Source organism: Falco biarmicus, chromosome 7 (assembly GCF_023638135.1).
Source record: "Falco biarmicus isolate bFalBia1 chromosome 7, bFalBia1.pri, whole genome shotgun sequence".
Taxonomy (NCBI): Eukaryota; Metazoa; Chordata; class Aves; order Falconiformes; family Falconidae; genus Falco; species Falco biarmicus.
Window position 1 is genome coordinate 57,101,399 of NC_079294.1, and position 27,065 is coordinate 57,128,463.

At 38.8% G+C, this 27,065-nt stretch overlaps 1 protein-coding gene across 5 annotated transcripts; it reads left to right on the forward strand.

Moving 5' to 3' along the window:
* AP4E1 (adaptor related protein complex 4 subunit epsilon 1) lies at positions 1–25,884 on the forward strand. 5 transcript variants are annotated; one of them, XM_056345531.1, is made up of 21 exons: positions 1–208; positions 618–689; positions 1,522–1,645; positions 3,734–3,807; positions 7,226–7,347; positions 8,206–8,365; positions 8,891–9,057; positions 9,661–9,734; positions 11,831–11,953; positions 12,043–12,152; positions 12,411–12,550; positions 13,959–14,071; positions 14,203–14,321; positions 15,034–15,336; positions 16,098–16,212; positions 17,789–17,924; positions 19,051–19,306; positions 20,096–20,671; positions 22,200–22,384; positions 23,216–23,373; positions 23,831–25,884. In XM_056345531.1, exons 1-21 carry the CDS (start codon positions 47–49, stop codon positions 23,989–23,991), a joined length of 3,450 nt encoding a protein of 1,149 aa, XP_056201506.1. In that variant the 5' UTR covers positions 1–46; the 3' UTR covers positions 23,992–25,884. The 5 variants fall into 5 exon arrangements, with proteins under 5 accessions (XP_056201506.1, XP_056201507.1, XP_056201508.1 ...); XM_056345532.1 differs by lacking the exon at positions 1–208 and adding an exon at positions 346–527; XM_056345533.1 differs by lacking the exons at positions 1–208; positions 618–689 and adding exons at positions 2,295–2,582; positions 2,803–2,956.
* Positions 25,885–27,065: the final 1,181 nt, after the last annotated feature.

Sequence of the window (27,065 nt, forward strand, 5' to 3'; positions counted from 1 at the left end):
AGGGCCCAACCCTTCCGGGCGGCGGCGGGCCGCGGCGGAGGCCGCCATGAGCGACGTGGTGGAGCGGACGCTGAGCGTGCTGCCCGGGCTGCTGGGGCAGCACGACCCGGGCGCCGGGCCGGCGGGAGCTGGCGGCCATGGCAGGGTTTCGTCCACCTCCCGCCTCGGGAGTCTCATCCGGAGCATCACGGCGCTCACCTCCAAGCATGTACGGGCGGGGGCCGGGGCGGGGGCCGGCCCTTCCTCCTCTCCCTTCCCGCCTCCCTGAGGTGGCGGCGCGGCCCGCTGAGTTGCGGGGGGCGGGCTGGGCGCTGTGGCCCCGTGCGCGGCGGCGGGGCGCCGGCGTCTCCCCTGAGGAGCCCGGGGAGGCACCTGACGGTGCTGCGTGTCGGCGGGCGGCGGTGCTGCGCGGTGCTGCGCGGGGACGCGGACGGGGGCAGGCGCGGCCCTGCCTGCATGGGGCTGGCAGCCTCTGTCAGCACCGTGCGGCATGTACCGGCGGGCGTTGAGAAGTCTCTGGAACGCTGGTAAATTGAGGTGTCTTCTTTGACTTTTGCTTCATCTTTCGCCGCCAGAATTTAAGTGAGGTTGAAATAAGAAGTTTTAATTTTTTCTAGGAAGAAGAAAAATTAATCCAGCAGGAGCTAACCAGTTTGAAGGCAACGGTGTCAGCCCCCACCACAACGCTGGTAAGTTTTGCTAGTGGTTGCAGGCTGTGGGAACAGCAGGCCGAAGGGGAGGAAAAGCGGTGTTCTCCTGCTTTTTGCCAGGTGGAGCATACAGGTTATCTGTGTTACAGATACTTAATTGGTATTAAAAGGTTTTGAGGATCCTGTGGTTTTGCAGCACAGATGAAATAGTAAGGATACTGTGGTTCTGTCTGATGGGAATAAACTGTGGCCATGTGGCACCCAGAGTCTGTCATTCGGTAGTTTCTGAAATAACACAGGCAAAAAAGCTAGCTCTTCCATCAAATAATCTTTGCAGGCTAATGCTGTTCTTATAATGAATTTGTCCTGTATAAGAAGCTGTTGCAAGTGTCCGAGTTGCAGGGGTTGACATAGTCTGGTTCGATGTACTTAATGCATATCTTGGTCCCTTGAGTGAGAATTTTTGAAGGGAAGAATAAAATTTTACCTCATACATAGTGAAAACATGTCCTGGGTCAGCGTAGTGACTGGTGAAAAATAATTTGCATTAGCAGTGGGATCATCTAATACTTAAGGTAATTCATGTTTTTTATGTTAGTCATAATTGATCTACAGTTGATCACATGCATCGGAATCAAAACAAGATAACATCTTTAAGGGTAGAATATGGGGGGTTCTGTTCTTACAGTCGGAAAACTGATTTACAGAAGAGGTTCATAGCAAAGGAAAAATTACAAGTACCCTGATTTTAGAAGACTTGTGTGAATACACTTATGTTTAGATCAGATAAAGTCCTCTGCTTCATTAGAGCAGTGAAAAGAGCATAAAGTATGGCTGACTTAAAATTAATAATTTTTTTTTGGTATTTCAGAGACTGATGAAAGAATGTATGGTTAGACTCATCTATTGTGAAATGCTGGGGTATGAGTCTTCCTTTGGATATATCCATGCAATCAAGCTTGCGCAGCAAGGAAATCTTTTGGAGAAAAGAGTTGGTATGTTGCATGGTGCTATAGCCTTTATAATATTCTCAGACTTCTAAAAAAGTTTCTTAAGATTTATAATTCATGTAAAAATACAACTTACTTGAAATGTTCCTCTGCTTTCTCTAGTTTGTGAGCTGCTCTGTATCTGCTTCTAGAACAGAAGGCAGGGTAAATTAATGAATTTTAAACTGTCAGCTGTTCCTTAATTTTTTTGAATTGTGGCACCAAGAAACAAGTAATTCATGAGAAAACTTGTTAAAAAACACATCAAGCTGAAAATTAGTTTCAGTCAGGATCTGGTTTCTTTTGCAAGTAGTGTAGTACAAGATTAGACAAAGAAGTTAATGTCAGGCATTTGTCAGAAATATTTTTCTGTTGCTTGTGGGATTTTTTTTTTTTAGTTTAGAAACAGTTATAGGAAATGAGGCAAACAGGGAGCTCTTAAGAGCATAGATGCAGAAGTTCTTGAGGAAATTTGAAAGGCTAGTTCAGATTTCTTTGAAATTTCATGCCATTGTGATTTCCCTGCCTGCCAGTGTGGCTATTAACTTGATTCCAGTAGATTTGGTTTGAAATAGGTGTCAGCGTGTCTTGTCTGGAGAATTTTTTGCAGTTGCTGATTCAGCTGCCTAGTGAAGACATTTCTTCTTGTTTTCAGAGGAAATGGTTTAACTCCAAGCAATACTATGTCTGCATACACAGAAGGAAGGCAGTGTCTTGTGGGATAGCTTGTTTGATATCCTGTGTTTAAATTTCATCTGGATCATCCACTCAAGTATTGGAGTTTCTGAGAGAATGTGTTACAAGTGATGATTTAAAGTTACTTTATGCCTGAGTAATGAAAACCAGTTTGCAGATGCTCTGGTAGGGATTAAAAAAACCTCGATCTTCGCCAAGCCTGAGAGGGCGGGTGGTAAGCTGTTTTGAAGACAACTTTATGACCTCTGTAAGTGTCAAGACCCAATGTGTTTTATTAACTGGTTTGAGACCTTTCTATACTAGGATTCTTTTTGAGAAGGCTTTGGTGAGGCAGCATATATTTATTATTTTTATTTTTAAATGTAGGTGGCTTAGAGTTCTCTGGACACAAGCACCTGCTTTGATCTGGTAAAAGGATGTTATCAAGAGTATGTGTGTGTGGTTTTCTTTTTGTTGTTGTTCTGCAGGTATATGTGATACATGAAGATGACCTTGTCTGTTCTCGGTGCAGTATGCCAAAGTTTGTATTAAGGAATTTGTTGTCAGTTGATCCAGTCGAGATGGGTTACCCTTTTACCCAGCGTGAGCCTCAATGAATGAGAGCAAACTGCATGTTTGCAGGTGTGCTAAGCTGATCAAGTCTATAGTTTCGCAAGCAGCTAAGTCAGTCTAATAGCCCAGACAATAAATACTGTTACTTGTATTTAAGTTGTTCATTTTGATCCCTAAGCCCTGAATGAACCAATCTTTTTGAAGATCCATCTCTGTAATACAGAGATTGTCATGAGTTGTGGCACACCCTCCCCACCGCCCTAATTTAAGTTCCTTGTTTTAAAAGGAAGAGGAGTCTTGAAGAAAAGGTTTCTGGCAGGTTTCTTTTCTGGGGTTCTGGAATTGTTCCCCTCTTGTTAAGATATAATGAGGGGGTTTTGGGCATAGGATGGTGATTTTTACTCTTCCAAGCTGAATATAGAATCTATTTGAAATGAAACTTTATTTTGTGGAAAAGAGAAGCATATATAAGGAAGTGCATTTGCGTTACATAGTCAAAGTAACATACTTTTCTTTTTGCAGAAAAGATTGTAGTTTTCCAGGAAGTGATTTTTCATGGTGCTTTTGGCAGCTCTTTAGCTGTAACAGTATTGTGATGTCTCTTATTTCTCACAGCTTACGAATTCTTAGCTCTTACTTGTTGAGCTTTACTGCAACTTAAATATAACTGTTTTGCCTGATAATAAAATAAAGTCTTGATATTTAAAACATGAACAACTGTCATCCAACAGTGGGTTTTGGTAATTGTTTGAGTTAACTCTTCTTGTATTACAGACGGTCTGAAGTTTTCTATCTTGAAGTTGCTTATTGCTTGAAAGTAGTAATGGAGGGTGCTTTCTTTTATAGGTTACTTGGCAGTTTCTTTATTTCTACATGAAAATCATGAACTGCTACTTCTACTTGTGAACACAGTTGTGAAGGTACAGTGGTTTTGGAGGTCTGGAGGTAAAAAAGAGAAGTAAAATCTTAAAGGTGCAGGAGCATGCTGTCCCCATGTGCCAAAAGTCGAGCTGGTGGGGAAGCAGACCAGCCTGGATGAACAGAGAGCTTTGGCTGGAACTTGGGAGGGGGGTGGGGGAGGGGAGTTTATAACCTTTGGAAGAAGGGGCAGGCAGCTCAGGAGGACTACAAGGATGTTGTGAGGTTATGCAGGGATAAAATCCGAAGGGCCAAAGCCCAGCTAGAACTTAATCTGGATAGTGTTGTAAAACCAATAAAAAATGTTTGTATAAATATATTAGCAACAAAAGGAGGGGTAAGGAGAATCTCCATCTTTTATCGGATGCAGGGGGAAACATCGTGGCAAAGGCTGAGGTACTTAATGCCTTCTTTGCCTCAGTCTTTAATAGTAAGACCAGTTGTTCTCCAGGTACCAGGCCCCCGAGTTGAAAGATGGATGGGGAGCAGAATGAAGCCCCCATAATCCAAGGGGAAATGGTCACAGGCCTGCTGTACCGCTTAGACACAGAGTCCATGGGGCCAGATGGGATCCACTCAAGGGTACTGAGGGAGCTGGTGGAAATCACCGAGCCACTTTCCATCATTTATCAGCAGTCCTGGCTAATTGGGAAGGTCCCAGCTGACTGGAAGTTAGCAAAATGCCTGTCTGCAAGGGCCAGAAAGAAGGTCTGGGGAACTGCAAGCCTGTCAGTCTGACCTCGGTGCCAGGGAAGGTGATGGAGCAGGTCATCGTGAGTGCCATCACATGGCATGTACAGGAGAACCAGGTGATCAGGCCCAGCCAACATGGGGTTATGAAAGACAGGTCCTGCTTGACGAACCTGATCTCCTTCTGTGAGAAGGTGACCTGCTTGGTGGATGAGGGAAGGGCTGTGGATGGTGTCTACCTAGACTTCGTAAAGCCTTTGACACAGTTTCCCACAGCATTCAACTGGAGAAACTGGCTGCTCATGGCTTGCATGGGCATACTCTTTGCTGGGTAAAAAGCTGGTTGGACGGCCAAGCCCAAATAGTGGTGAATGGAGTTCCATCCCGCAGGTGGCCAGTCACAAGTGGTGCTCCCCAGGGCTCAGTGTTGGGGCCAGTTCTGTTTTATATCTGTATTGATGATCTGGATGCAGGGATGGAGTGCACTCTCAGTGAGTTTGCAGGCACCAAGTTGGGGAGGAGTGTTGATCTGCTGGAGGGCAGCAAGCTCTGCAGAGGGACCTGGACAGGCTGGACAGATGGGCCAAGGCCAATTGTGTGAGGTTCAACAAGGCTCGGTGCCGGGTCTTACCCATGGGTCACAACAGCCCCATGCAATGCTACAAGCATGAGGAAGAGCCGCTGGAAGGCTGCCTGGGGGAAAAGGTCAACAGCTAGCAGTGTGCCCAGGTGGCCAAGAAGGCCAACAGCATCCTGGCTTGTATCAGATGTAGTGTGGCCAGCAGGACAAGGGAAGTGATTGTCCTCTTGTGCTTGGCACTGGTGAGGCTGCATCCCGAATCCTGTGTTCAGTGTTGGGCCCCTCACTGCAAGAGGGACATTGAGGCGCTGGAGCGTGTCCAAAGAAGGACGGTGAAGCTGGGGAAGGAGCTGGAGCACAAGTCTTATGAGGAGCAGCTGAGGGAACTGAGGGTGTTTAGTCTGGAGAAAAGGAGGCTTGGGGGGGGACACATGACCTTATCGCTCCCTACAACTACTTGAAAGGGGGTTGTAGGCAGGTGGGGGTAACAAGTGACAGGACAAGAGGAAGTGGCCTCAAGGTGCACCAGGGGAGGTTTAGATTGGATGTTAGGAAAAATTCACTGGAAGGGTTGTCAAGCACTGGAACAGGCTGCCCAGGGAGGTGGTGGAGTTACCATCCCTGAAGGTGTTTAAAAAATGTGTATATGTGGGGCTTAGGGACATGGGTTAGTGGTGGGCTTGGCAGTGCTACGTTAACGGTTGCACTCAATAATTTTAAATGTCTTTTCCGAAACAATTCTAAGATTCTATAAACTAAACTTGGACCAATTCTTCCCATTTTGTATCACAGAACATCTAAGCTATGTACTTAGAACTTCTATCTTGCTTTCTTAAAGCTGCTGTTTCTTGGGTTAATGATGAAAATTTGAAATGGCTTTCCCTGGCTTTTTAATTTAATCTTGGCATTCCTGCTGTTGAAGCCGTATTTTAAAGTTTTTTTTCAAAGGAGATGCACCATAATTTCTTTTATAAAATGTACAAATTGTGTACATTCTCAACTCCAGGAGGAGCCATACATGCATATTTCTATGTAAACTTTTGCTTTTAGCTGACATCAAGTATCTGTTGGCTTCTTTGAGTCCTTTTGATAGTTTTGATAGAAAATGGAAATATGCTTTGGAGTGACACTGAAAATCTATTACCTAATAATATTTCGTAGGTCTCATCTTCTGTATTACTGCCTCTTACATGGAGCAATTGTGACTTGTGATAAGAGTGTAATGATTACTTTTGTGTTACAGTATCACATAAATTATAGACTGAAAGTGATACTCCTTACATTGTTGTGATTGAAAACTGTTTTATAATCTTTAAAAATCTGACTTGAAACTAGTAGGAATACAGAAAGAACTGAAAAATGAAGAGTCCACAAAGAACTAAACGAAGATGAGGATTAAAACCTATCTGGGACAAATGGCCAGAGAAAATAATGTCACCTGGAAATCTTTAACATGTTTAATTTGTTTTGAAAAATAATGCTGCTCTTGTATTTCATCCATCCTTTTTTGGTTCAAGATTACAGTGAGCTAGATCTACTATTTTTCAGTTGTATTTGGGGCAGACTGAATTTTTGTTCTTTCTTTTGTAGGATGTTATGTGTAATTTGCATTCACTTCTTAGGTAGTAAGTAGTGTCTTATTTTGGTGCACAAATATGTGATTGGCAGTATTATTGAGCTTGCTCTTTTGTGTGTGTGTGGGTTTTTTGTGTTGTTTTTTAATACTTTGGGCTAGATCAAAGGCACTGGAGAGAATACTGTTGAATTCTGTGAGAACTGACTCATTCCACTGATCTAGTTGGAGACTCGGCATAGTTTTGAATCATCAAACTATTTCAGTAAACAAACATTGGTTGTAGCTCTATGGTTTAATCACACATATGTTTAAAATACAAATGTAGCTCTAACACAAGTGTGAGGAGCTGCTTGCTCCTTCTTCCTGTATAAGAGAAGAACTCAATTAGCTCGGTGAGAGCTGACACTTCCCAAATTTGAGCAGACAACAGGATGGCTGGCAGCGGGATGCTTGCTGTAGGTGGGCTGTGTAGGTGGGTTAGATACAGCCTGCTTGTGAAAGATTTGGGGTATGTCTCTGCAGAATTTGAAAGTCTAAATAAAAAATTACTGTCTTATTTCAATGATTGTAACAGGACTTACAGAGCACTAATCTAGTAGAGGTGTGCATGGCATTAACTGTTGTCAGCCAGATCTTTCCACGGGAGATGATTCCAGCTGTTCTTCCCCTAATAGAAGACAAGCTCCAGCATTCTAAGTACGTATGCATTTACAGAATTTTAAGTGGCCTTGTACAGTTGAATGACTAAATTTTGTAGGTAATTATAGTAAACTGGTGTATTTTCTCTGAGTAGGTCTTTCTAATCATTACCTTCAGAAATTGTTACTCTTCTAGTTTTTCTCTTGAATTCTTGTCTCGTTTATTTGCAGTCTTGACTGAGTACTGGATAGGTATTAATTTTTTTTCCTAACCAGTTTTGATAGGTAAATGTAGTTGAATTTACCTGCTGGAGTCCTTTTGACAAATATGTGGATGAAGAAGTGTTTTGTAGAGTAAGTGGAGAAACAGAATTAGGATCCTTGAAGGTCTTCACTGATACTTTTTTTTAATAAAGCTCTTTATAGAAACTTCGTTGATAAAAGTTTGTTTGCAGATAGACCCTTGAATTGTTAGATTCTTAATTTATAACATCCCCTACACAGAGGATACTATTGTAAGTGTTGTGTTGATTAAAACGGAAACTGTAGAATCAACTGACTTAGTAACTTCTAGACAGGTATTTTTTTGGAGCTGCACATGTGACCACTGCAGATTAGCAGTGGCCAATTTCATTGTTTATTTGGTGTCTATTCTTTTGAATTGTTAATCTGACATTAAGCTTTACTATGCTTTTGTGTTTGCTTTGTTAATTCCTCATGTAGGTGATATTTGCAAAGTAATTTGTTATCAGATCTTTAAAACATGGATTCTCATCTCTCTCAAATCATGACGTCCTGATGGCTTGTCACATAATTTTACGTTGCTGTAGGAATAACACATGCAAGTTGTTTTGTTAAGTACTTAAAACATACAAGCAGCTTCATTTTGTTTTGTGTTATTCTTGTTTCTCTTCAGGGAAATTATCCGAAGAAAAGCTGTTCAAGCTTTATACAAATTCTATGTCATCGCTCCTAACCAAGTTCAGCATATTCATGATAAGTTTCGGAAAGCCTTATGTGACAGGGATGCTGGAGTCATGGCTGCTTCTTTGCATATATATCTTCAAATGATTAAGGTAGGCAAAGAATTAGAAGCACAACTGAACTTAGGAACTATTTTTATGTATTTATCTTTTATTTTAAATGTACAGCGTACTGTGCAGATGTATTGCAGAAAAAACTTATTTGTAATCATTAGAAAAGTTAATTTGTGTGATTGTGGATGTTTGCAAGATGTTTGTGTTAGCTCTCCATTTAGTTTGACAGATCAGCTTCTTCCGTTATCTGAATGCTCAACATCACTGGCATCCTTAGAGGATCTAACTTCTACACTGTGTTAAAGAGTTTGCTGAAACTTGATTGTAATTTTTTTTTTTTTACTGTTGCCTTCAAGCTACATTCAATCCCTTTGAAAATCAGGAGAAAATAGCATAGGTTTAAAGTGAAGAGCTTACAGGTGTTGGGGAATGAGAGTAGAAGTTTGATTTAAAGAAATGAAACCATCAGCACAGGTATTTTGATCTTACTGAAGTTGTGGATTATTTTCACTTTTGAGGTGCTGTATCAAAATATTTGAATTGTATTTCTTTTTCATTATATAGGAAAACTCATCTGAATACAAGGACTTGACTGGGAGTTTTGTAACCATCCTAAAGCAGGTAGTGGGAGGAAAGCTCCCTGTTGACTTCAACTATCACAGCGTGCCAGCACCATGGTTACAAATCCAGCTTTTAAGAATATTGGGGCTGTTAGGAAAAGATGATCAAAGGTAACCAGATCTTTCTCTGTAATTAATATTTTGAAGGTACAAAGAATACAGTCATAGACAGCTTTCTGTTTTGTGTTTTTTATAAGAGGATTTCAGTGTTGAACTTCTTACACCTTCATTATTAACCAATACGGTGAGCAGATACTTACTGAAGTGCAAAATTAGTTTCTTAGCTTCTGGATTGGCTAAACAATTTACTGTTGTGGAATATGCTTGAAATAATTTTTACTGAGACTTCTATTATCAGGTTACCAAACAACTGTGTGAAAATCCAGAGTGAAGATATTTTTAAAAGTGGTGTCATTTTGTGAGGACCTGGTTGTCTGTAATCCTTTTCCTATTGGTGTTTTATTTTTTATACAAGTAGCAAGGGAAGTGTTTTTATTCTTGTGATATGGTAAACATTTACAGCTTTCAAAAGAAACATCTTGTTAGGTGCGATTTAGAAACGTGCTATAGAGCTCTTCCATGTTAAAGTGGATCTGTGAATATGAATAATTTGGGTTACAGATTTCGGTACTATTGAGCTGTTTGGTAGAATAAGACTACATGCTTGTTAGTGCTGCAAATAATTGAAATTATTTTTTTTTTCTTGTTAAACAGGACAAGTGAATTGATGTATGATGTTCTAGATGAATCTTTAAGAAGAGCAGAGATAAATCATAATATTACATATGGTGGGTGAGGGTTTTTTTGTAATTATCACTGTTTGTAAAGATTGAAAATGTGAGTAGTTAATCATGCTAAAATACTAATGCAGTACTTTTGAAAAACTAACTATATTGTTAATAACTGTATTCTTAACTTTCCAACTAGTAAATTATAAAACAAGTGATTCACTGCTGTACAGCACATTTTTTTTATTACTGAAGTAAAATGTGTTTATGTACTGGGAATTCATCTTGACTTAAAAGCCTCTCTCCTATGTTTGCACTGTCCTTGCCCTTAGTTACAGAAAGTAATCTTCATGTAAGCTCGTATTGGATATTGCTTAAGTTGAAATGAAGGAAAGAAAAATTCTAGTTGATACAGCTCTGTTTATTAAAAATGCTTAGATCTTCTTTTTACTGCCCTGAGAAAGACAATAAAAAGTGTGCAAGTGTTAGGGCATCAGTCCTTCACAGCTCTGTAGGACTTGTCCTCTAGCCACAGTTAATAAAAATTACACTTGCAGAGTTCAGTGACAGTGGTGCCTGTGAAAATGTTTTTGGCACACATCTCAGTTTAAAATTTCTAGAATGTAGTAGAAGGCTATGTTAATTTCATTATCTTCTCAGTAAGAAAGCTGTATTTGTTGCTGGAACAAAGCAAAAGGAATAATTGCAGTGTTAAGTTTTTGTTGTGTTTTTTTTTTTTTAATAAAATTTGAGCAATGTAGTTGGATTTTTCTTTGCTTTCTCCTCCTCAGATCTTAATATCTCCCCAAACACCTAGACTTGATCTTCTGGAACCCTCCATTAGGAGCTGTGTCGCTATTAAAAAAAGCCTAAGCCCTCCATTATTTTATGGTTACAGCCCCATAGATGTTGCCAAAGTACCTGTGCTAATGGAATGGAATGAAAATTGAGACTTCTTTTAAAACAACCCTGAGGGAAAACAAAAAAGGAACATGGCCCAAAGCTCTAGATGTCTAATGCCCACTTGATACGTGCTTTGTAAAGCGTTGTGTAAGCTTCACTTCCACTAAAAGGGGAGATTTGGGGAAGCACTCTCTTTTAGTAAATAATAAATGAGGAAGTGCCTGTCAGATGTTTAGTGTATTCAGTTTATTACTTCCGTTCTTTTAGGCAAGATTGTACAAGATACTGGGAGGTGTGTTGCCTTATAATGCAAACAATTTGCACTTGCTAAGAGTTAAGCATTAAATTGTAAGCATTTAAGGGACCAGAGTGGGCAGTTTATTAGGTTTTATACAAGGACATAGAATTTAAGTATGCAGGCTTTGTTCACATATGATAAACTTTTTATAAAAACTTTAGGTGGTGATCTCAGACAAAAAGAAAATGTAATTCTGGGTAGTTGCACTTTCTTATACAAAGTCCTTGGTTATTGCATGTTTTTTGCTTCTTCTAGGTAATTGAGTTGTTAATATGCTAGTCTTTCTCTGATTTAGTTTTGTAATGCCAGAGAAGAGTAGGTGGTTGTCTGGTGGATGGTTCAGTTAGAGGCTGAATTGCAAGAACTGAAAATTACATCATGATTTCTAAATGCTGGTTAACTCGGGGAGAGTAACTTGGTCTAAGTCTTTGCCTGAATTGCTGCCACAAAGGATTAATTACTTTTTGTGTGTTGTGCAGTTTACTTCCAGCTTTTTCTCAAACAATTATACAAAGTTAATTGTTCGGGGGTTTTTTTAATAAGAATGTTCTTGGCATAATTTTGGCTGTTGGTAGTAGCTAAGAAATCATATGAATTCTTGAAAAAGTATTTTTTCTCAAATCCTTTATAGCTGCCCATTGGCTTTCTAAAGCCCATCCCAGTTCAGTCCCTTGAGTGACTATAGGAGACTTCAAATTTGGAAGAACTTCATGGACAGGAAATTGTAGACACAATGGCAAAGGCTAATAAAAAAATGTGTATACTAAAGGAGATAAGTCTTTCATCCTGTTTCTACTTAGGCCAGTAGGTATTCTGCAGTTAGGTTCAGCGGGGGTGGGACAACATTGCAATTCCTTGATACTGTCAATGAGCTTGCTTGCTTGTTAAAAATTTTTGCATTATAGAAGTATTTAACACACATTAATTATGTACCTTTTTTTGCCCCTGCCCACAGCCATCCTGTTTGAATGTGTCCAAACAATTTATACAATTTATCCCAAATCTGAACTACTTGAAAAAGCTGCCAAGTGCATTGGAAAATTTGTTTTATCACCCAAAATTAATCTGAAATATTTAGGTAAGGATATCTGGTTTAATTAAGATGTTTTTAATTTGGTCATGGCAGTATACATTCTCATATATCACTTCGTATCGCTTATATTCTAGGTTTAAAGGCTCTAACTTATGTTATTCAGCAGGATCCTAATCTGGCACTTCAGCACCAGATGACAATAATTGAATGTCTGGACCATCCAGATCCCATTATTAAAAGGGAGGTCAGTAAATTTTTAAACATAAAAAATTAAGTTAATTTTTACAATGGGTGATAGATTTTTCTAAAATAAGAAAAATTAAAAGGTGTATTGTCTCAGTTACTGTCAGAGAGCAGTTACAAACAATATTAATGTGACAAGCGGTATAGGTAAGCAGTGTATTTCATTTAAGACTTGCCAAATACTTACTAAAGAAATTTACCTGCTTCCTTTTTTGCATCATCAGAGCCAATTAAATATATTTTTTGCTTTCTCTTTCAGACTTTAGAGCTTCTCTATAGAATTACAAATGGACAGAATGTAATTGTCATAGTTCAGAAGATGCTTGACTACTTGAGAGAAAGCAAAGAGGAATATGCTATCATCAACTTAGCTGGAAAAATAGCAGAACTAGCTGAGAAATATCCTTTTGTTTTTCTGAAATTTTGGGGTCAGAGCTCAGGCAAATGAAATGTAGCATTTGTAGCTTTCAAAGCATCTGTCATGATCTTTTGAAGTAGGAAGTATTAACAGCTGTGTTTTTTGCTCTTTCAAATGTGAGAAAAAATACGTGAAAGAAAATGTGTAGAGAAATGACTACAGTGTTTCTTGTATTTCACTGAGGGAAAATAATGGCACTCAAAATACTTTATTTTGGCTTTGGAGTTTAGCATTAAAACCTTGTGGGTTTGCAATTAAAACTCTGAAGTCTTACACCCCTGGATGGAGAGGGATGACTCGGTGCTACACAGAGTACTCTTCCATAACTGTCAGAGTGATCTTCCTATTAGAGAACTTGTTGTTGGCGTATGGATTTTAAGAATAGCACACTTTCATAGTAATGAAGAAAAGATTATCTGTGCCAAAATCATGGAAGTGATGATTAGGGATTTGGCACATGGTGAATGCTGCTGTTAGACCTGCCATTGCCTGATTTTCTGTATGTATTCTTGTCTGATAATTTGAATTGTAAATTCTTTATAACTGAGAGCTATCTTACCATCGTATTTGTATGCTGCTTGGCACTGAGAATAGTGTGGGGGAAAAAAAAAAAGCTTGTTGTCTTGCAATATGCAAAAACGAGACAATAAAATGAATTTTTCTGTACTGTTGAAAATTTCCATTCAGTGAATGTGCGTTTTCAGGGTTTTGTTTGAGGGAAGGCAGAAGCTAACTTCCAAAGTTAGCAAAGGCTGATCAAATTTTAAATACATGAAAAAACCAATGTTGCTTTCTGTGAAGTACTTCAGAGTGTTTGTTGTTTTTCAGTAAATCGACAGCAAAACACTGCTGAAAAGAACGTAATCTGTCAACATAATCTATCATTGATAAGTGATCCTGGGCAAACAAACTCAAAAGATGCTGCTGGAAAGCTAGCATGAAACAAGTGTGAACTTAAAATACAGTAGGACAGGTTTCCAGAGCTAAATCCTTGAACATGTCTGTTTCTACTCTGTGAAGTCTACTGAAATTCTTATTTTTCATTCTGACATTTATTTGTGCACAGCTTAAGACAATCACTGATGCATTGACTGACAAGCTGGCATATTGCACATAATGGATAGCTGTTAAGGCACAGACCTTATCAACAGGGCAGTAGCTTAAGACTTCTCTACTTGACTGCCGGTTTTCATGAAGTTTACAGGAAACACTTTATAAAAGATGCAGGAGTATTTCCTCTTCAATTAGTTTGAGCTGATATTTGACCATCAGGCCCCCAGCTTACTGGGGAAAGCAGGATGGGTAGCTTGTTTGTAGAAAATTTGTTTCCTTATGAAACAAACTAAAAAAAGTTATACCTTAGCGCTTCATTCCTTAACATCTAGACACGTATGCCCCTGACAATGAGTGGTTCATCCAAACAATGAATTCTGTGTTTTCAGTTGGAGGTGATGTTGTGCATCCCGATATCCCAAACAACTTTCTGAGGCTTTTGGCTGAAGGTAACTCCTCAAATACTCTGAAGAATTAAATGCATTCCTTAATCTGGCTTTTTTCTTAAAATGCACTTTGAAATATTTGATGGGAGGTGTTGTTTGCGTTTCAGGCAAAGTATGTATTGTTTTCTATCTAGGATTTGATGATGGAAAAGAAGATAATCAGCTACGGATGTATGCAGTGCAGTCTTATTTAACATTGCTTGAAGAGGAAGATGCATTATATCCACAGAAATTCCTTCAAGTTATGAGTTGGGTAAGGAAGATGTGTGGTCAAAACTGAATACACAGATATGAGGAAACTGTCAAAGGGAGTGATGGGTTTTAATAGGTATTTTTAACTTTTATTTTTAGTCATGAATATTCTGGTTTTGCTTGAAGTCAAGGTAATATGCTGAAATCTTGTTTTGGTGACACCTCTTTTGGTGCCTGAGGGCTACTTAGGTTGTCATAGTTTGGGGAAAAGCTGGCTTGCTCCCTTTAAGGCATGTGACTGTTGGAATGGCCTAGCAGCCACAGGAATCTGACTGCATCCTAAGAGCCTTTCTGTCTTCATCAGAATTAGGCCAGATGTGGTTGTGAAACGCATTTTTAGCCTTGCAGGTGACTGGCCAAGTGCTATGCAAGTATTGTCTGGTACCTGGGTACGCTTCAGCTTCCGCTCCAGGAGGAGGCTGCAGTGTAAGCAAATCCGATTTTGTTAGGGCCTGATAATTATGTTCGCTGTGTTTAGCTTTCTTTTCAAGACAGCTGTTTGATTTTTACAAAGCTAAAAGTGGAAGATCATTGCAAGCCTTTGACATTGAAATCACAGAATGGTAAAGAAATAACTTGGAACATTTTTAAGTAATAGCTTGTTGAATGTGAGATTAATTTTGTTGTGTTGTTTAGCACTACATTCTGATTTCAAAACTGAAAGTGCTGCTTTATGTGACTAAATGCATGTTATGTCTGTTTTTTGTGCATAGGTGTTGGGAGAATATTCCAGCCTTGTTACGAATGTTGATCCAGAAGTTATTTTGACAAAGCTACACAGCCTGCTGAAGAAGACGTTCGTTACTTCTGAAACGAAAGCATGGATAATGGCTGCGGTCACTAAGATAGCATCACATACCTCATGTTCGAAAACAGTTGACAAACTGATTCAAGAATTCAGCAACTCTCTAGATACCTGCGTGAGACAACATGCCTTTGAACTGAAGCATTTGTGTGAAGACAAAGCACTGATGAAAAACTTGCTTCCATTTGATGCTAGTTGCAATGACATGGTGGTAAGACTGCTGCAGTGTGTGTTTGTTCTTCATGAACCTTTAGTTCAGGGAGTTGAATATTTTGGTAGAAAAGTATTTTCAAAAGGAACGGTATTTGACAGTTCTGACTGATGCCAGTCATTGGTTTGCTTAAAGTGAGTTTTCAGAAGCATGCTTTTTCAGGCATACAGGATGAATCGTCATGTTCTATACTGAAAGATAAAGAACCATGGTATTTAGTTAGTAAGCTGGAGTAGCTTTAAAACAAAATTGTGATTTCATGTGCTGCTTTATTTTTTTGTTGTCTTGTTTTTAAATGCAAGTTAGGCCTGCTTTACTGATAACGGTAATGTTTTTCACTTTGAAGGCTTTGCCTCCTGTTTAGAAACTACTGATTTTGACACTGAAATGTCTATAATAAATGATGAAAAATAGTATTGATATTGCTGAGGTTTTGGAGTTTTGTTTTTTTTTTAATTCAGTGTTTTCATATAATGGTAGGATCAATAGTTTTGGGAAAACTCCACTCTGCTTTTTTCTTTCTTTCTCGTTTAGACAGCAGAATCAATAGTGGAGGAATTATTTTAACTTACAAATCTCTAGCTCAAAGTCTGTTTCAACAGACTTAATTTCTGTTAATACAGCAGCTTTACTGGTAGATACAGGAGATGTGAGACAGAGGATCCTGATTTGCTGATAAGACACAATAGTCTTGTGGCAACATCAGGCTCATATAGATAAAATATTTTCATTGCTTTCTCACTTTTGTTAATTCTGTGTAGGTAGATGCTTCTTTATCTTTTCTGGATGAATTTGTGGCTGAGGGACTTGGTCGTGGTGCAGCACCATATAAACCTCATCACCAGAGACAAGAGGAGAAACTTTCTCAGGAAAAAGGTGTTTCCCGGTTTACTGCTTTATTAAATAGCTGGTAAATTACCTGATAGGTATTAACAAACAGTCAGTTAATATTATTTCTTAATGTTATCTTAATGTGTCTCTTTATAGACTTAGCTAAGTTCAACTTAGAATTTAACAGTTATCTGAGGTAATTATAAATTGAGAATATTACATCTATACTCTCCACTTCAAACCTCCTTGAAAATTCACAATTTTGGTGGAGAAATACTGAACAAGGTCAAATATGTTGCAACTGAATGTTCTATACTGTTTTCCATGCATGTAAAGCCGAATGAGGGATACGATTTACTGTATGTCAGATTGAGCTCATGATAATGCTTTGTACCGAGGTGTTGAGAATGAAATTAGTGGTCTTTACTGCTGCAGAGCATCAGTTTAGCACTCTGGTGTTTGCAGTGTTCTTAGAATTTTGCAGGGAAGCCATTGGAGGAACCGGATTATGAATTGCTGTTTTTTCTCAGTAATCATAAGTATTGATTAGCATCTTCCATTGGTTCATAAATATTCTAGGAGGTGAGATATAGGTGAAGTAGAATATTCAACAATATTCTAGAAGGGGAGTCCACGGAGCTTATTGAAGTTCGTTTTTTTTTTTTTTAATCGATAACTAAATGTATGGGTTGGTAGAGTTTGAATATCTTTATGCAGATGCTTTTTATCACAAAGCCCCTTGGATCTGTTCCTTCTTGCTTCTTTGTGGGACAGGACATTTCCTTAGTGCTGCCTCCTCTTTTATTAGGGGACTTCTCTCATCCCACATGCCCAGCAACTTTGCCCTGCTGCTTCACTTTGCAGGGAAGAGGAAAGTGTAAGGCTGGGGCGGAGATGAGGGAAAGGGGCTGTACTCCTTAGCAGTTCCAGGGCTGCAGAGGAGAGTCTGTGCTCTGCTTCCTCGGTAACAACGGCTGTTTATGTTATAGTCCAAAGCAATTCTTACAAGCTATTCAAACTGCATTTCCATTCATAAAGCATGGCCAAGATATGGCTGGTTCTGAATCCTGATTTGGTTCTTACGGTCTTAGTCTTAGTCTTGGCGAAGATGATTTATAACCCAGGGTGTTAAGTATGTTTGCAAAGCAGATGGTGATACATGGATGTAACGCTGTGGACTCAATGTTATTTAGGCTTGTGAACAAATGGAAAAAGCTCACTTACATAGATCCGATATGGTACTTCTATCTACAAATACTGCACTGGCAGATGTTTTAGTGATAGGATTTAAAGTCACTATTTCTGTTTAATTTTGGTATTTAAGACCAAATATCAAACGATTACATGTTTTAAATAAATCCTCTGTGTGTTTAAAAAACTTGAAACAGAAACATCCATTTTTAATGAGGATAGGATCCTGAATGAGAAGCCTGAGAAGTGCAGTTTAATGAGGATAGGATCCTGAATGGGAAGCCTGAGAAGTGCAGTTTAATGAGGATAGGATCCTGAATGGGAAGCCTGAGAAGTGCAGCAGTACAGCATGTCTTTTTTCAGAAAATAGGGGTTTTTTTCTTACCTTTTGATGCCACACTGTAATTTTAAGTTTCTGTTTGTCTTGCAGCTCTGAATTTTGAACCTTATGGATTGTCATTTGCTTCAAGTGTGTCCTCATGTGGTGTCACTGGCAGGCAGTCCCCCACTGGTTTATCTTTTGGTTCTGATATGTCTGGTAATAGTGCTGAGACGGGACATAAAGAGTGAGTTAATTTGGGTTTGATATGAACTACATTTAAGCTTCTGTTCCTGTCAGTATCACATGTCTTTGCTTCTTCATTCTGTGGAATTAAAAAGCATACAATTGAAATTGGAAAATTCTATCATGTAAGAAGAAATTGAGACAGCATCTTTGAAATAACCAGGAAAAAAGCTAATGCAGTTAAGACTGGCTTTCCACTTTTTCACAAACTACAAATTAAGTGATCGTTAATGCATCAAAATTGGGACAGGATTACATGATTAAGTACTTCTGTCTGGCTTCTTTCTTTCTCTTGCAGGCTATGCTTACTTTTTATGGGCTTATAATAATGTGCCTTTTAAGGAAACTTTTTTTTTAGATAAAAGTGAGGCTAAGATCCCCCTTAACTTTTAGAACACTGCAAATAAATGCCATATCCATAGTTTCATACAAATTAATAACTTCGTTTATACTCTGGTAAATTGGTATTGAGGAAAACTTGGAAGACTTTTCAGATTCTTTAACCATTTTGTAAAAAAATGTAAGCGAGGATTTTAGGTGTAGGAGTTGTAGCATTTAGCCTATGTCTGTTGAGCTAACTTTGCTAGTATTCAGGGTGTCTGAGAACACAAACTTTTCGTAAGAAATAAAAATACGTTCTAGGTCTCTTCTAATTTTCAGTCTCTTACATTAACTTAAATTATTTTTTAAGGAATCAGCAATAGGACCACTTAAGTATACTTAGAGATTCCCAGAGTCTTTCTCCTGAGGAAGATAGATACCATGTTGCTTATATTTACTCTTAAAAAAATTATTCAAATATATTACAAATGTAATCTGAAATTCTGGATGGAGCTGGCAGACACAGTCTATTACTGACTGCAGGTGTCTTAATGCTGACTTAGTGTAGGTCTGTACTTAAGACTATGTGGACTAGTCCAAGTTTGTATTTGCAGGGTGTTTTAAAAGTAATGGGTGACATTTCTAACATAGAACATGCAAATGCAAAAGTGTGCATTTGTATTCCGCTACTCACTGTGTATATCAAAGTATCGAAGTTGTGAATGGTGTTTGAAGGAGAGCGTTGGCATGTTTTTGAGCGTGATGTTCATATGGTTGATCCTGCTTTGTTTTGTTTCCCTTTTTAGGACAAATACTCTGAAACTGGAGGGAGTACGCAAGCTGTGGGGAAAAGAAGGCTATCTTCCAAAGAAAGAAAACAAAGTAGGGAAAGAAAATGAGCCACAAACTGTTTCTTGTGGCGGCTTGTTAGCGGTACAGGTGGGTGATCCTCCTGCCTCGCAGTCTGACCAAGTTGCCAGCCTCTCTGAGGAAGACAAAGAGAAGCAGCAGTTAGCGTCAACTTTGTTTATTGGGCTGGGATCAAATGCTGGTGTCAGTCTGGTAAGTGGTTCTTTTGAGACATACCAGTTTAAAATTTATATATAGCCTTAGTTACATATATATATATGTATATGTATGTAAATATATGTAAATATATGTCAAATTACTGTTGTGGTAAAATGAGGCAAAACCCCGAGTCATTGAAAAACTGTTTAAAATTACTTTTGTCATCTGATAATTTGTTAAGAACCTGAAACAGGTAGGGTATTACTTGATGGAGCAGCCTCTGGAGCAGATGTGATTCAGTAACTAGAAGTTCCATCTGCTTATGTGTTGTGCTTCAAGTTTTAGACTATTTTCCCTAACAGCTCTTCCTTTACCCAGCTTTGCAGAGCTGTTGGCATTCGTTTGGCAGTAAGGCAGTAAGTTTGATGCCCTATGTCAAGACCCTTTTTAATTTATGTATGGTAATATGTGGAACATGAAAGAAGTCACCATTAGGTAATCTTTTTAAGACTGGCATTATTGTATTAGCCAGCTCAAATTTTGGCATTTATTACTGATTTAACCAGAAAATGTTTATCTGTGCTTGCTTTTTAATAGGAGCTTTTAGTTTGTTTTACAGAACCTAGTCATTCTTGTGTTATAGGCTAATTCAATACCCTTTAAGAAATACAACAAAAGCCTGTTACTGAATCCATTAAAATGTTTGGAATCTATCTGTATTTGTCATCTGAATTGATTCCTTGGTCATTATTTGTCCTTGCTCACAGCTTCATGCTGTTAACAGTAATGCAGCTGGTTGCTAGAACTTCTCCACTCCTTTTTTTTGGTCTTTTTCCTTTTCAGATGGGGAAAGCAGACACAGCTACTCAGAAGTTCAAAAGAAAATCAAAGATAAATGAAACTCAAAATAGCGAGGAAGCAACAGACTTCCAAGATAGTGCTGCTTCTGATTTTGGTCCCTTACTTGATACAATACCTATTAACGTGGAAGACTGTGAAGGAAATATAGACACAGGGTTAAGAAAAGCCTCCCTGCATTCTTCAGATATTGTAGAAGATAATTTAGCATTTGAAACACCTCAGTCCCTCAGAAAATCTGGGCTGAATGACAGGCTTTCAGGTAGTACGCTGTCACAGTCATCCTTGTTTGCTGATAGCAATATTGAAATTTTTCAGCCTTCTCCAAGTGCTCACTGTGAAAGTGCCAGTAAAATGCTGTTGGCCCCATCCTTACCAGAAGAGCTGGAAGACCTCCCTCACTCTGAAGTTGTGGAACTGTGTCAGAGTGATGCCTTAGCCCTGTATTCATGTAAGGTGTGGACAGATGACTCTCTGTTGCTCACTGTTTTTGTTTCAAACAAAACCACTTCTGCACTTAACGCTGTGAACTTAGTGTTCGAAGAAGCAGAACATTTCCAGGTGAGAAACTTTGTTTCCATTCTATTTCAAATTCACTTGGAACTTCTTGCTTTTCACTTGCACTGAAGTGTGCAATGTTTGGTTTGATGTAATAGCCATGCCTTTTTTCCCCAAGCATTTCCTTAAAACCTGTAGTATGGCAATTACACACATCCTAAAGGGTAGTGTAAGAAATTTCAATACTAAACTTAGTGTCATTTGGTATGACAGTTAGTATCTCACTTTAGTTCACCTTGATTTTGTTTCCTACTGCTTGCCTCTGTGTAACAAATACGTATGATTTCCCAGTTCTGAATTCAGCTTCTTCGTGGTGTTTAAGGCTGAATGCGAACCTAACCAGTCATGCTCAGAATGGTACGACTTGAGCTGTCAATGAAATCGCTGTGTAACTTTTTTTCTCTGGTTGTACCGGCGGGCTTGTGCATTCATTGGTATTTATCTGATAGGTAGACATGGTGCGGTTTCTTCCTTGACGGAATATTTGTGAAAGCTTGCTAGTTTGCTGCAGGTTTTGGAGTTTTTTTTTGTTTGGTGGTTTTGTGTTTTCTGGTGTGGTTTTTTTTGTCATTTTGGTTTGTTTTGTGGTTTTGTTTGTTTGTTTGTTTTCCAAAGACATCATTGGTTTTATTCTTGTTCTCATGCCTTCAGCTGATGGTGGAGAGGAGTCTATGTCAGTATATTTTTTGACATTGACTATATCTGAGATTTAACTGGTTGGTAAAAGTATGTGATAGTCTTGATTGAAACTTCTCTTGAATAGTTGGAAAGCTATTTAGGAATTGCTTATCGACATGACTATCCGTGCATTTTGCTGAAAGGAGCACAGAATTTTGAAACCTTGGAGACACTAAGAGAGTGATAACTGGATAAAGAGAATTAACCAGAGTGTTTCTTTTAGAATTGACTTAATCAAGGAACTGCTGATCGGTTATGAAGTCTTCTTCCTTCCCATTTCTGGCTCGAATTAAACCTGTCACGGCATTGATAGAAAGTGGGCATCGCATGTCTAGTTTTCCCTTGTATTTCACGGAAGTTTCCATACAGGCCACTACCACAGATGGATTCTGTGTGACTAGTTTGTTTGGAGAGGCCAGGAACTGCTGAGTAATCTTGAAGCTGTATTGTTATTAGGGATGACTTCTTAACCTCTTGCTTTTAGCATATAGCTTGGAGTATGTTGCTTGCTCTTGGATATTATCTGTGGGACTGAACTAAAGAATTCAGGTTCCTGGTCATCAGTTCTTGGCCTCTCTGAGCAATCATTTCGGTGGGCAGGGGGAGGAGGCCATTTGGCAGAAGGAGGTTCATTTCTCCAGTGTTTTAGTTCTCATAGAACTTATGTAGATGTTAATGATTGATTTATCCTCGATCAGAGCTGAGGAATGGTAACTCTGTTCACTTGCCAAACAGTCCATGAAAAATCATTTGGAATAAAAGGTACTTACATAATTTTATAGATGTATCTTAGCCACTTACACAGCTTGACAGCAAGACTTATATTCTGTATTCCTTTCAAAAAATTATATAGATTTTGGAGAGTCCCACCTACCAGTTTCCTGTAATTGAAGCTCAAAGTGTGGAACATTGTCAGAAATGTGTGTGGATGCACAAAATCTGTACACAGGGAGTTCTTTCTGGCTCCGTTAATTACCAGTCAGAGATGGAATCTCACTTTGAATTTTCAATAACTTTATCATTGATGGACTTCATCAGGTAAATAAAATAAGCTGTCGTTTCTAAAAACGCATGTACTCAAATAAGTATTGGACAAGGGCAGAATGATTTGGTTATTGATTATGAAAATACAAGGCTTCATCGTGAGCAGATTTTAATCTAATTGAGATGAATGTTAGAGATCATATCTGGGTATTTATACACTCACAAAAAGGGACAAATTTCCAGGAAGAAATACAAATCCCGTGAGAATATTGATGATAGTTACAGGTGAGAAGAGTCTTGAATTACAGAATACATTTTTGAGGAGGCTAATAGAACTGAGTGAACAGAAGGGCATGCCGTATTAAAATATGGCATAATATAAACATGTCAAACTGAAATAAGTTATTTGAGTACAGAGGGCCATTCATTATATGAAAAGGCTGACAACTTTTGCAGGGGAAGAGGAAAGCTTTCTTCTTGTTTTTGAATACTGCATTTATTTTGGGAGTAGAAAAAGCAAGTGTTCTTTTTCCAGTAGACTTTTCTGTTTCATAGTGAAATGCACCTTGTTTTCCGTAATAAAATCCACCTGTCATTGAACCAGTTTAGACTGTTTCAATGGGCAAATATCTCAACGCCATTCACTCTAGTCTTCCATTTGCATAGAACAATGTATTTTTTTAGAATTTAGAAAACTAAACCAAGGAACAGAAACTTTTAAAAATATTAAGCAGGGAAGGGGAGCGGCTTGTTTAAATTAATCTGTATTTTGCTTATTGTGTGCTCTGTTGTCCTGTTGCTTCCAGATAGGATTTTTTGGGAGACCAAGTATATTCTGAGTAATGTATTTTGGCTTGCTGAGATATGTGGTGAACTTATTTTTAGGCCAATGGAAATGACTACAGAAGACTTTGGGAAGCTGTGGTTGTCCCTTTCCAATGATGTGAAACAGAATATAAAAATGTCATCTTCTGAAGGCTCCCTTTCAGCAGCTCTGAATACACTGCAACAGAAGCTGAAACTCCATATAGTTGACGTTATAGGTGAGTGAAAGCGTACTGTAATGCTGCTTACGGCCTGTAATTTGGCTCGGGAAAGTAAGTGCATGGAAGCAGGTATCTTAGAGTTCAAGACGGGGAACGTTTAGGAGCACAGTAAACACAGGAGCGTTATCCTATGGACTTTATTTGCCTTACGCAGGGATCTGTGTGAAGACTGATGTAAGAGGTACAAGTGTACAGTACATTTTCCAAGGAAGCAAACTTGCCCCGTGCAGATTTTGGACAGGACAAAAAAAATTGAAATTAATCTGTATGACAGATAAAAAGTGGGGATTGCATGCAGGAGGCATGATTTTTGTTGATGTGTTAGGAGTAGGGGTGAGAGCAGAAGAGAACAGGAGAAATGGAGTTTGAGAGAGAAAGATAATGTTTTTTTGTGAACTATACTATAGCTGTTGTTAATTGTTACTTCATTTTTTCCTGTGGTCTCTGTTTTAAGGTAATGAGGGAATACTGGCTTGCCAGTTACTTCCGTCTGTGCCCTGTCTGCTGCACTGTCGTACTCACTCAGGGATGCTGGCTTTGTGGTTCAGATCGCCTTGTTCTGCTCTTCCAGATGGTTTGCTTTATCAGTGTCAAAAGGTGATGGAGGAATCCTAATAACAATAATGCCTGCCTTAATCTATTTGGTGTGTGAAAAGCAAAGCAAAGATTTATACAGTTGCACAGATAATTACCAAAGCTAAATTAAGATGCTGCTTCTCAGAAGTATTAGAAGTTTTCTTCCAGCTGGCGTGTCATGTGGACTTGTGGGGGAAGAATGATGTCCTAAATCTTGCCTGCAAAAACATGCTCAGGACTGTACAGTAACTAACAAGTAATCCATTAAAGTATTGTTACCTGTTTTAAGTGAAATGTATATTTAAGTTTGTTGTAAATGACTGAAAGTATTTATTTTTATTATGCAGCTTTTATAGATGCCAACACTTATTCCCTGTAGCAACTACTTAAATATTATTTTAAAGAAAACATATCTCCATTATGAGGCCAGACCTGATCAGTTATCAGGATAATCTAATTTTACTTTGATAATTTTTCTAAGGCTATTTTTAAGCACTGCTGGCAACAAGACATGTATTGGTGGTTGTATAAAGTAACTTATGTAGCAACAAACGTGTTTTGGAGACAGTTAAAAGATTTCAGTGAGTGCCACACTTCCCGACAGGAGGCAGGCATGTGAAGTTGTATGGAAGCGTCTCCTGGGGGATTATCTAAGGCCTTTCAGGTTAGTTCCTGTCTGCAGCTCTTCCTGCCACATGTTGCAGTCACGTTCCCTTTCCTTAGGGGTCTGTGCCAGCCCTGAATAGTTGTGCATGTCTGAAGAGAAGTTACCTGGATGGAGTCTGAGATGGCTGAGCTGGGAGTAGTTGGTCGTGGACATGTTGACAAGTTGGTAGTTGCCTAGTGGGCGTGTTCATTGCTCTCCAGTCAGTCCTGCGAATTTCATCTCGCTGATATCTCTGTCCGTGAAAGTTCACATGGAGGAAATCTGCCACTTATTTTTACTTAATTATTTATAGGCTCAGTTTGACTCTTTGAACCTTTGACTTGCACAGATGTGGCTGTATTGTGTGTGCATGGCTAGGAACTGCAGTAAGGCATGGAAGATCTAAATTGGAGCAGCATACGTGATAAATGTCTGTCTAGGCTGTCTCGTTTTCTTCCTGAAATAGTCTCACAGTCTTGGAGATCCAGCAATCTTAATTTATTTAGATGTTAAATGAGAAGTTTATAACCGGTCATGTTTTTTATTTAAAAACATCAGAGATTGTACACATGGTTCAGACATGGTATAAATGGGTTTTACAGTGGAATTCTCTCCTTTGTGTGTCTAATATTAAACAAGGAAATTCTTTGTTATATTTCAGTGTTACTGATTTTTACCTGATAAGCACTGGTTGTACAAGAAAATAAAGGATTCTGTTTCTTTGCTAATGTTTTGGTGAATGTTCATGGAATCATCATAAGAATGTTAATGTGCTGATAGTTGGGTTTTTTTTTTTTAAATCAAGCCACTTGTGTTATCCCAAGTATAATCATATAAGCAAAGCTTTTTTTTTTAATTGCTGTTTCCATATCCTCTTACTGAGGAATATCAAGTGCACTGAACCTGTAAATATACTGAATGTTCTGCATACTTTAATGTTTACTTCGAGACAGTTTCTATAAATGAAAATTGGTTTATAGTGGAATAATTTCCAGGAACCACTTTTCCTCCTGGTGAATCAGACTTGTGTTATGCAACTGGACATTTGTAATCATATGAACTATAATAGAGGTATGTGTTTGTGGCCTATGCATTTAAATCATTTCAGCAATGAGATGTTCAATGTCCTAGTGTTTAAAAAGAACAGCAAAAGACAATAATGCCTTCTATTGTTCATGGAATGTTCTTTATAATCTCTTTCACTGTATGAATAGTGTATGTTAAGCTGTCTGTATGCAGATTTGAGGAGCTTTATGGTAACGTGACATAAAGGAGTTGGAAGGGAATTGGACCAGTGTCAGTATTTTTTTTTTTGATTGCCCAGCAAATATTTTTCTTAATCTGTCACCATTTTTGCATTTCTTGCAGTTTAATAAAACTCAATTTCATTTTAAAAAAATTGGCTTGATACTTCTTAAATATTGTTTTGCTACCACATCTGGCAGTGTTTCTGCATGTTAAGAACTAGGTTCTATTTTAATTGTTTCTCTTTGCATCTGAACAGCGATGGAGAATGTAATACTGCAGAAGTCTTGAATCCGTTGGTGATTTAAATGTCCTGCGTTTCAGCTGGAGGTGTGAAAGAGTACACTTCAGATCTTTTGAACAGCGTTCTGTGTGCCAGCTTGCATTATCCTTTTTTGAATACTACCAGATTTTGTTGTTTGTTTCTAGGCATCACAGGAGACTCAAGAGTCTGTTGTTGTTCATGGTTTACAGCAACACCTTTCTCTTAAGTCCAGTGCTAACAGAACACACCGTTTGCTACAGTATTGAGAAGTAGTTGGGAAGTTCGACATAACTGCTGAATTGAAGGTGGCTGCAGCCCTGAACTAAGTCATGAGGCTGTTTGATATAGCGTGGTTGTCGGTGTGTAGCACAAGTGCGTGCTACGCTGCACTTCTGGCTGATGTGGGGAGCTTAGGCTCCTGAGAACATCAGCAATTCAGTGCTGGGAATCCCTCTGATCTTCATCCATCATCCACTGTCTCCACTTATGCAGCTGTATTTCATTTTATACATTTCAATTATACAAAGGAATATTCTTTCATCTAGTTCTATACTGAAACCCCTTTATGAGTATCTTCCATTTCTGTGGTGTTCTCGTTTTACTTTTCTCTGTGACATACTAGACCTTGAAGGATTAACCTGTTTTCAGGGAAGGGGAAATAAGGTGCCTGGAAGTAGGCTAGAAGGAAGAAGACAGCACATAATCTCATCAGCATGAAGAAGTTTACTTTCAAGAGGCCATTGGAGGCCAGTGGGAATATATACTGATCTTCCTGAGCTGGCAGGTTAACAGCGCTTGGGACCAAAGCCCTGGGTACCAGGAGCTGGCACTGTTCTGTTGCTCTGTGCCGTGGGCAAACTGGCGTTGTGGAGTCAACAGAGAAGTTATTGCACTGGATCCATATTTCAACTGTGTTGTCAGGTCCTCCCCCACCTTACCCCAAGTATTTTTTAGGTA